Source organism: Etheostoma spectabile, chromosome 6 (genome assembly GCF_008692095.1).
Source record: "Etheostoma spectabile isolate EspeVRDwgs_2016 chromosome 6, UIUC_Espe_1.0, whole genome shotgun sequence".
Classification (NCBI taxonomy): domain Eukaryota; kingdom Metazoa; phylum Chordata; class Actinopteri; order Perciformes; family Percidae; genus Etheostoma; species Etheostoma spectabile.
In genome coordinates, this window is record NC_045738.1 from 19,097,496 (window position 1) to 19,107,755 (window position 10,260).

At 38.6% G+C, this 10,260-nt stretch overlaps 2 protein-coding genes across 4 annotated transcripts in view; one reads left to right on the forward strand and one right to left on the reverse strand.

The window, feature by feature from the left end:
• The window catches only part of ptpn23a (protein tyrosine phosphatase, non-receptor type 23, a), a 24,242-nt gene extending 16,094 nt beyond the window's left edge, over window positions 1–8,148 (reverse strand). Inside the window, exons 1-5 of one of the 2 annotated variants that reach the window (XM_032517560.1) lie at window positions 7,882–8,148; window positions 4,342–4,416; window positions 2,596–2,723; window positions 1,962–2,038; window positions 16–65 (exon numbers count right to left, since the gene is read on the reverse strand). In XM_032517560.1, coding sequence (XP_032373451.1) covers window positions 16–65; window positions 1,962–2,038; window positions 2,596–2,723; window positions 4,342–4,416; window positions 7,882–7,965 — 414 coding nt within the window. In that variant the 5' untranslated portion in view covers window positions 7,966–8,148. The remainder of the gene's footprint in view (window positions 1–15; window positions 66–1,961; window positions 2,039–2,595; window positions 2,724–4,341; window positions 4,417–7,881) is intronic. The other variant, XM_032517561.1, reaches the window with a different exon arrangement.
• A 1,222-nt stretch (window positions 8,149–9,370) lies between these two features.
• gabpb2b (GA binding protein transcription factor subunit beta 2b) overlaps window positions 9,371–10,260 on the forward strand; it is a 14,695-nt gene continuing 13,805 nt past the window's right edge. For both annotated transcript variants that reach the window (XM_032517598.1, XM_032517599.1), the window contains exon 1: window positions 9,371–9,534. The gene's annotated coding sequence lies outside the window, so the exon portion shown is untranslated. The remainder of the gene's footprint in view (window positions 9,535–10,260) is intronic.

Sequence of the window (10,260 nt, forward strand, 5' to 3'; positions counted from 1 at the left end):
CTCTCTCTCTCTTACCTCCTCAGACACCCTGTTATCCATGGCTCCCAACATGGAGTGCAAGGCCCCTACGGAAAATCAACAGAAAGATCCGGTGAGGCTTCACACTGAGAAAAGTTTTAAATTAGAGCAACACTTGAAGTATTAAAAAAAAAAGAAAAATCTTTTTCCTTTTCCATGCTACTTGGAAGTAGGTGAAGGTGTGCCAGAAATCCCTACTCTACTTTTGACATTCAGCGAACACTGGCCAGCTTGGCTCACATGTTGACTAAGATCAGCATTTCTCTGCAGCTTTACTTACAGTAGGTTAGTTTTCAATTTCCTTAAAATGTTATCTCAGTGAGTTTTTGTGGTCTGATGCAGCACAGTTGAGAGAAAGAAAAATCTGTTTAGGGACTGTTCATAAACCAAAAAAAAAAGTCATGACGAGCCATGCAGCTAGGGCTGAAACAATTAGTCCATCGCCAGAAAACTTTCTTTATTATTTATGGTCAATTATTTGTTAACTTTAACTAATTTTTAAAGCAAAAATGCCAAACATGTTCCAGCTTCTCAAATGTGAGGACCTCATGTTTTTCCTTATCTTACATTACAGCAAACTGAATATCTTTGGGTTTTCAAGTGTTAATTGGACTTTAAAGAAAAAGAAAAAAACAAAACAATTTGAAGACCTTGGACCCTTTTTTGTACCCGACGCAGCATAAAACCTGACGCAAGTGTCTTTGCTAGTTTAAGACAGACGTAGTTGTCAATTTCCCATCCAGCCTCCACGTCGTTTAAATAGCAAATACACCTGTGCTCATCTGTGCGCCCATGGTCTGGTCTTACAAGGAGGTGTGTTCAGGTGCATTCTTGGCGTATTGCTATCTTGAGACAGGGGGAAATGATCTCGCCCTTGGTCAAATAAAACCTGGTCTAAAGTCAACAACGGAGCATTTCATTCTTATGTACGTAACGACAACGACTCCTTCCTGCTCAGCAAATCTGCCATCACAACAACAACGCGCAAAGGTACAAAAGCGCCTGGCTTTTAAAGGGAATGGGAGATGACACTCTGATTGGTTTATTGCATGTGAACACACCTGTTAATTAAGACACTAAGCACAACCCCTCAAACCATGCGCGTGGTGCACGCAGCCTTTTTACCGCCGTTAAACTAGCAAAAGTGGATTTTGACACGCCGTAAACGCACCTGTGCCATGCGCTTAACGAAGTGCGCTTAAATCGTTAAAATAGGGCCCGGGTATCTGATGGAGGGACTATTTCTTTATATCATATGTCTGATGTCCTGTCTGGAAGTGCCTTGCAACTGTGCCGCAAACCCAAATGCTTCACAGGGACAATAAAGTTATCTACTACTACTACTACTACTACTACTACTACTACTACTACTACTCGATTAGCTGACGCTTTTATCCACAGCAACTTCCAATTAAGTAGTTCAAACCCAGATTTTCATTTTCTTCTATTATCATCCAAAAGGCAGTCAATCAGTACTACTACTTAACTTAACTTAACTTAACTAAAGAAGGGTTCCATTTCAAAAGGAGACAATTACTACTGAAAATGTGAAATCTATGCTACAAAAATTGAAATCATATATAGAAAAACATAATGGTTTTAGCTACGTTCAAGGGCTTTTGACCAAAAAATAATAAACTAACTTCATATCTGTGTTCTTTTGTGTAGTTTATGTCAGCCTGTTATGTTTGTACTTGCGTTTTTCTGTAAGCGTGCTGTCCATAACGTACAGTTTTGTGAATAAGAATTTCCCCTTTTGGACAATAAAGTCTAAAGTCTTTTATGATTATGATTTGTTAAGTCACCAATTGTGTTTTAAGTTGTTTACACAGAACATTGTAGAATTTTAAAGTCCCACAAAAGTAAATAAGTTCAAATTCCAAAGTTTGTTGCAGGTTTACTTTAAAACAAGCCTATAAATTGCTCTACGTGACATTACTCACCAAGATTGTAGAGAATGCAGGCTTGCTCATAGCTGATGTCATCGTGGGTGACTGTTTTTCCAGAGAAAATTTCTGTCCTGCACACAAAGATAGAAGAGGGTATTTTATAGAGCATAGAGTCAACATACAATGGAGTTGAGTGTGTATACGTGTGTGTATTTGATTGGATTTTGTGGAACAGTACAAATCATCTGAAAAACTACACAACTACAAAAACAGACATACAAGTTATATGCTATCTTGCAAATCATTTGCTCAAGAAATCATATAAACATTAAATAAAATATTTCATTACTTTGTGGTAAAGTCTGAAGTTCTACCATGGACTCTAACATTTTTTTGTGAAAAAAAATGCCTTGGTTACCTTATTTAACTCTGGGGGATACGATGAATAAGCTAAAGTCCCTATAACTACACTGAATCATTCGTAACGGAAAGGGACCATTGCATGCATTCAATTGTTTTGTACAGTGTTCCTGTTATTTCGTCCACTCCTTTACATAAGGATCCAGGCCAGTGAGCTGACATTTTTATCTAAAAAGGACACTGAAATAAGCTTCCAACCACTAGCTGGTAGGGCTTCCATCTATCTATCTGTCTGTGCGTGCGTGCGTGTGTGTGTGTGTGTTACTACCATGAGATGGGAACAGAAGCCTCCTGGCCCGTTCCCATGGGTACTCGGCTCTGGAGGTAATGCAGCTGGCCAAAGTACTTCCTCAGTGTGCTGCATCCCTCAAAATCCCTCGTCACATTTACCGCACTCTGTGAAACAGACACAAATACTGTGTATCAAACACACTGGGACCTGGGAGCCCGGATACCTCAGTTGACAGAGCATGTGCTAGAGAGGGGCAATATATCGATCTCATATTTATATTGTGATATGAGACTGGATATCGTCTTAGATTTTGGATATCGTAATATGGCAAGTGTTGTTCTCTTCCTGGTTTTAAAGGCTGCATTACAGTAAAGTTGTCATTTTCTGAACTTACCACACTGTTCTAGCTGTGCTATTATTTGCCTTTACCCATTTAGTCATTATACCCACATTACTGATGATTATTCATAAAAAAATGTCATTGTGTAAATATTTTGTGAAAGCACCAATAGTCAACATTACAATATCATTGCAGAATCAATATTGAGGTATTTGAATACAAATATCATGATATTTGATTTTCTCCATATCGCCCAGCCCTAGCGCCGCCCATATATATGGGGATTTACTCCTCAATGCAGCGGGCCAGGGTTCGACTCCGAAGTGCGGCCCTTTGCTGCATGTCATTCCCCCCTCTCTTTACCTTTTCATGTCTTGTTCTGTCCTGTCAAAATAAAGGCTGAAAATGCCCTAAAAAGTATCTTTAAAAAAACAAATAAAAAAAAAACTGTGACCTAACTTCATCATATAATCCTACAAGTTTCCAAATTTCAGAATCTTGGTGGCGTTTCCAAAGAGCTAATGTCTAGGTATTATTTGGACTTGAATGCTAACTGGGATCAGATCGGGGGTGGATGTGCAACCTGGCACACAAACATCAGTACTGAGTGGAAAAACCCAGCAGATATCACTTAGTGGTGAGATTGAGCATTTCACTCCAATCATCTGCCATTAGAATTCCCCCAAGGAAATAAAACAAAAAACCCGCACACACATTCAGCAGAACATTCTCATCACGATGAGCTCCAACTCCACTTATTTTAGAGTGGGTTCTGTAGTTGTAAAGCACTGGGTATAGGTTTCCTTCCATCTTATGTGGAATCTCTGCATAAGAGTTGCAGATATGCCAGAGAGAAAAAGATTTCATTTTGCCACAAAAAAGACAAATAACTGGGTGTGTTGGTGCACGTGACCCAACCAAGTCCTCCAGGAGGCTCTAAATACTATAGTACCACATCATCTCAACTAACAATTTGCCTAACCATCAAGTACCGGACAGATGGCAACACACACAGAGAAACCAGGCACTCCCAAGTAACATTTTATAAAAGAATCATAACTTTCCAGCGAGTTGCATATTGTCTTGGTGCTGTTTACCTAAATCTTTGAGACCATTTAATCATAGCAGGCTGCGGCAACTTTTTTATAAAATATTTGTGTTTTTTTTTTAGATCGATACTTTTAGCACTAATAAGTCTGACATTTCCTATTGTATTTTTTGGACTTGTAGTGGTCATCTATAGAAATGAACTGAGGCTGTAACCAGGGAGCTCTTGTTTTTTTGTTTGCTGTATTAAAATGAAATTTGTGGTAGACAACTGCATACATTTCACTGTGTTAATCAGCAGCTCTAAAAGGAACCCATATAATGACAGATGGAGTCACAGAGGATGTTTCTGCTCTGATTCTGCTGTGTCTGGAGACGTTTCACACGGTACCCACCTGCCGCAGTGTCTCCAATTTCTTCAGCTGTTCATTGTAGGTGTCTGGATTCTCTCCATAATTCTTCAAGATGAACTGGAAAAGAAGAGACAGACAGAACAGGTAGTTCAAAGTGGCACATTTGAAAACAAAAAAAGTTTCCGTTCTTGTTTACTCTGAAAACAAGAGGTTTTGACTTCCAGCCTGGAATACGTTTTTAGGGCTTCGGCTTCAACAATAGAATCACATTGCAGGATAACTGCAGGATAACTGCTTAGGAAATACATGTTTTTAACATTCACTCCAAATGTCTTTTGACTGCAACTTGTTCTTCAATGTACTAATCTTAAAATCCTAATCCTAAAAAAAACAAGATTTTAAACTATCCTATAGGCTTTGGAGTTCTCCCATCATGCTTTGCCAAGACTTTCCCTGTCCCCATTGAGCCACAGTAATAAGCAGCAAACAGGTCAGGAGGATAACAACCCTGCAGACATGCTCGCTATTTTACCAGTGGTTCTGGATTTTGTTTATAATGAAATCATGGAAGCAGGAGAGTCACAAGTGTCCTGGATAGATCCACCAGGACACAGAAACAAGACAGGCAGGCATTAGCCTGGTCCTATCAGACTCTCGTAAATTTGATTTGTACAGAGAGTCTGGCCGATCACACAAGACAAGAAGTATTATTACATGAATGTGTTATGTGTTGGTAGTCCATTGCAAAATATCTAACCGGAGTATAACAGAAAGGAATGACAGTAACCCTAGAGGACAAAGATCTGTTATTTTATCTGCACCAGGAAGGTGCTGGAAAATGGGTTACCAGATAAAGATGAGAGTAAAACGCAATAATGATCGGCCTTTTTTCCCCTTGTAGTTCAGTTTATTTTATGAAAGAGGACAGTGCAAATTACTAAAACACATGATTTCCCATAGGTTAAAAAAGCCAGAATTAGCCAAAAGGCTATTTTTCATCTGCCCTCGATGTTAAAAAAAGGCTTTTTTAAAATACAAAGAAACGACAAAACAAGCAAAACAATTCTTAGCACAGGGCATCACAGAAACTGAAAAACAACAAAACAAAGCAGAACTTAGCACCAGACAAAACACAACACAGAATCAGAAAGATATACAACAATGCAAGCAACAGGGTATAAAGTGAAAAAATTCTAATTAGGTAGGCAACAAGTGGCGGTGGAGCTAGGTTGTGAGTGACTTTATATACCCAACATACATTTGCATATTTAATTAGGTCTTCCCAGCTTAAAAGCTGGTACTTCTTTAAAATTAGTCAGTGATGGAAATGCTTAGTTTTTTTATCTAACTTATTTATGGCTCGTTTGTATAGCGATTCAAGTGGGTTTAGTGTGCTGTGGTTGGTCTGGGACAAACTTGTCAGACAATCATTCAGATGGGTGAAAATCATAGAATGTAAAAACACGTTGGCAGCCTCTGTAGATAATGTGATTTCTGATGGAAAAAATTAACAATATTTAACTTGATTGTATTGCAGATTTTTTGCACATGTGACTTGAAAGAATTGGTTTGAGTCAATTAGCACCCCAAGATATTTAAATTCACTCACAGCCCGTAATTTTGCACCCTCAACCATTATATGATGGTCACTTCTGGATCTATTGGTTTTGGAAAAGAACATGCTAACTGTTTTAGAGGCATTTAGTTGCAGGCAGCACTCTTGTAACCTGAGCCATGGAGCTGGTGAGCTTAGTTGCAACATCTGCTTTGGATCTTCTATGTACAAATAAAACAGTATTGTCTGCGTACATTATGGTTTCAACCTCAGGACAAACAGATGGAAGGTTGTTAATATATATGCTGAATAAGAGCGGACCAAGAATTGATCCTTGCGGGTCACCAGTAGGTAACTGCACCAACTTCGATCTTTGATTATCAATGGAGACTGACTGAGACCTGTTTGTTAGATAAGATTCTTCCCACGTCATTGCACCATCACAGAAATTAAATTTGGAAAACTTGGCTTGGTTGATGTGGCTCGGGAAAGGGAAGTTTGGGGCCCCCTACTGGAGCTGCTGCCCCCGCGACCCGACACCGGATAAGCGGTCAAAGATGGATGGATGGAAACTTGGCAAGGAGAACTTTATGATTAACAGTGTCAAAAGCTTTCCTAAGGTCCAGAAATACTGCACCCACCACACCACCAGAGATGATTTTATTTTCTCTAAGAAAAAAGGCGATTATCCATGTCTGCTGAGTGTTTGGCTCTAAAGCCAAACTGCATTAGGTGGACAGAGATGGAACTGTTTTCTAGATGGAAAACAATCTGCTCAGCTAGCCATTTCTCAAGAATTTTGGATACTGATCGGCCTATAGTTACTTAGGGAAGTTGAATCACCAGATTTGAGAATTGAAGTGACAATACCAGATTTCCACAAGTTTGGAAACTGTCCAGATGATATTGAGAGGTTAATAATCGATGTAATAGGATTAACTAAAACTCAGCAGAGGTCTTTGAGCATAGTCATATCCATCCCAAACACATCTTTTGCTTTAGAAGGTTTGAGTGACCAAATGATTCTCATGATTCCTGACTCAGTAATTGTAAACTTGTAAATATTGCCCATGTGATGTGCTTTTCAGTATTGTAACCTCAATTGCAACAAAAATCAGTGGGCCTTGAAACAGTCCAACTGTGAAAACCCCTTTAATATAAAATACACTGACATCACGCCTGACTATACATAGAACAACAACAATTTGTAACAAGAAACAACATTTCAGAGCCTAAAATTATCTTTCACACACTCCCAATACAAACAAAAACAACTGATTTGAAAGCCCTGAGTTAAGTCATGAAATCTAAAACATCATCCAAGACCCACATCTCCTCTTACCTTTTTTGTTCAGTTCATTTTTCCTTGTTGTGGTATTCTTGATGTCATTTTTTTGTATTCACAGTTTGCATTTTTAATCACCAGTTTTAACTGATTTGGGTCAGAAAGGTATTGTAACAGCTGTAACTTAGTGTATACTATACTCATAGTGCTTCACTGTAAAGAGTTACATGCGAATACAATACATAGTATCCGTGCCTAATGCCTGGTTGGTTTGACATGTCGTCCTAAGGCTGGGACTCTACATTTCTGACGTACCTGCTGTGGTTAGGTGCATGTGACAATGAGCTCACTGTTTATTATTTTCTATGTCTGTAGCCTAGCTGGGCCGTGAGAAGCCAGGCTCGTTATTGTAACAATAAGGGGTAATGTGTCCCTCTGCCTTTAACGCGGTTTATTCACATGTGACGATAGTTAGCCACTTACTCGAGGGCTAATTCTGAACTTCGACTCGAGCTGCTTGTTTATTATTAGCTAGCATGAAGCTAACGTTAGCAAACAAAGGCGGTGGTCAGGGCGATTTGCCAGAATCACAAAGCTAGCTAAGGTCTGAAAAAATATCGTCTCCTAACTGTTTTAACGGGGTCTAACGTTAGCTTTTTAGTTGGGTTATCCGCTCGTCCATTATCTTTGTTTGGTTGACTTTCGAGTTCAGCCCTGTTGCTCCATTCCCCACCCAGCTCACCTGCCTGACGCACGGACTGAACTGGAACTCCCCAGCCTCCTTCAGATCCAGCCAGATCATCGGCATTCGGGGGACCGCCTCCATCGTGGCCGAGTCTAACGGGACTGTCGGCCGTTACAATGTCAAACCCACGTCGGTAGTTTTGTGGATGTCAAAGGTTATCAAAAAGAAGAAAATAAGCTTTCTCCTCGGAACAACTGTGTCATGTATACATTTACACTTCAACCGGAAACTGGGAGTACACGTGACGTGAGCTCCTAGCCAGCTCCCGCCCCGTGGGATTGTGGGAAATGTCGTCAGAATCAGAATGAGATTGATTTAGTAGTAGTAGATTTTTTATTTTGTTTAAGTACGTTTCGTTTGCATGGAATTTGTCTTGTGTGTTTGTTATGTCAATTTATTGTTAATGAACTTTTGAAAATGTAATAAACAAAGTCCTGCAACAAATATAAAGACATAAATATAGAATAGAAATATTACATAAAAAAATATGTGCAATAACTGTTTCAAGGCTGCATACCGACAGTTTTGCGCAGGGTGTGCAAAATATGAATGTGGATGTGCAAAAGGTCACAGTATATATACTATATATGTGCAATGGTCAGGGATAAAATACAGGGATGTAGCAGCAGTTAGGTGCAACTTGAATAATTTCCAAAACAAATACACTGTCTGTAATGGGTTGTTTTATGGATTTTATCAACCTGTATCTTAATAGGTCTAATAAATGGTTTAGCCTCTATTACGCTAATAATATTAGGGCTTTTAAATTGTTAAAATATATAATTAATTGCTTTTATTTACAGCTTTCATTTTGCAAAATGTGCTTAAATTGTTGAGCTTGTCTGCGGTTTTTTTTTACTGTTGGGGGTGTGAAATGATCCATAATATAACACTTTAATCTGGAATAATGAACCAAAGATGTATGCTTTTCCTTGACACCACAGGGGCCATCATGTAGGGCCTACATGATGGCCCATTGTAGACTATAATCAGGTCCCTAGACTCTTGACATTGAAAATTCTTTATTAAAAACTTACAGTCAGCATGTTTATTGAATCAAGATAATGGTCAGTAAAAATGTTCATATTAATTTCACAATAGAAAAAAAAGAGTTTAGTGAAAATAATTCATATTTTCATTACCGTTTTCATAAATGGACTACGACCAACTCTGCGCAGACGTTTTCTGCTGCAGTCTTCTTACATCGACTGAAGTTAAATACAAACTACAAAAGTGAAACCACATTTTACCTTCAAAATAAACTTACTTTTTAGAACCACATCATGGCCCTCCATCCCTTTTTGCCGTGATATTATATGTTTATCCTGCGAGGGGTATTAGACAAAAACAAAAATTCAATTTTTACTAAATACAAAGATTCTTAGTGTACTGTATTACCCCCCCCCCCCCCAAAAAAAAAAAAATACTGTAACGCGTTCAGTGTTCGCTTTATTTTGAAAAGTCCAACCGGAATACCCCTTATCTGCCTGGCCCACGCTTTACGTTTGTCATGTCGCCGCCATCTTGGATCCACAAATAATAAAAACACAAATGATATTTTTTGAGAAGTTACGAAACAGTTACAATACGCTAACGTATACAACAAACCAACGTAAATAATAGATACTTTTTGGACACCTTCATTGTGAGGCAAGTATACCACGTTCAGATAAAATGGTTGTAGCTATAGCTAACGTAACACTAACAGAATTGCAAAGAGCTAACGTTAGCAGAGTGATAAACACGAATAGCAACAGTAACGTTAAGTTAAGTCAACCGCTAGCTAGCTTTTTATTGTCACTTCAGAATGAATAGGCTTTAAGTTAGAAGTGTGTCGATATTTAGGTTGCTGGGACGCATAGCTGAAGTAGTTAGCTACAGTTATTTGGTAAATATCCGAGCAGAGTTGTCTTCCCTCCTGATGTTTGGACTAGCGGATGTGGAAATAGCTCCTTTGCTAGCTTCAACTTCCACCGGAACAAAGCAAACTTCATTGGGCGTCAAACTATATTTTAATATTTTAAAGTGATCGTCTACGTACCTTATTCGTATGTAAGCAAATGACAAATATGATATGTATTGATATAGCTTGTGTACCTACTAACGATAAGCCGTGTGCAGGGGCGCAAGCTTTCATTTCGGTGTCATCATCGTTAACTTATATTTTAACAAGTTGACCGATGTTGTCCTATAGCATTCCTTTCATTATAAAAAAATAATTATCAGTACGTTTCGAAATGCATGAAAGATCCATTAAATACAGTTTGTAACTTACATGCCTTATGTAATCGCTAACCATTGCTTTTGTTAGCTCTGTAATTACTCACACATTACACTAACAACAGTGGAAACTTGGCAATTCTAATTGTTAAAAAA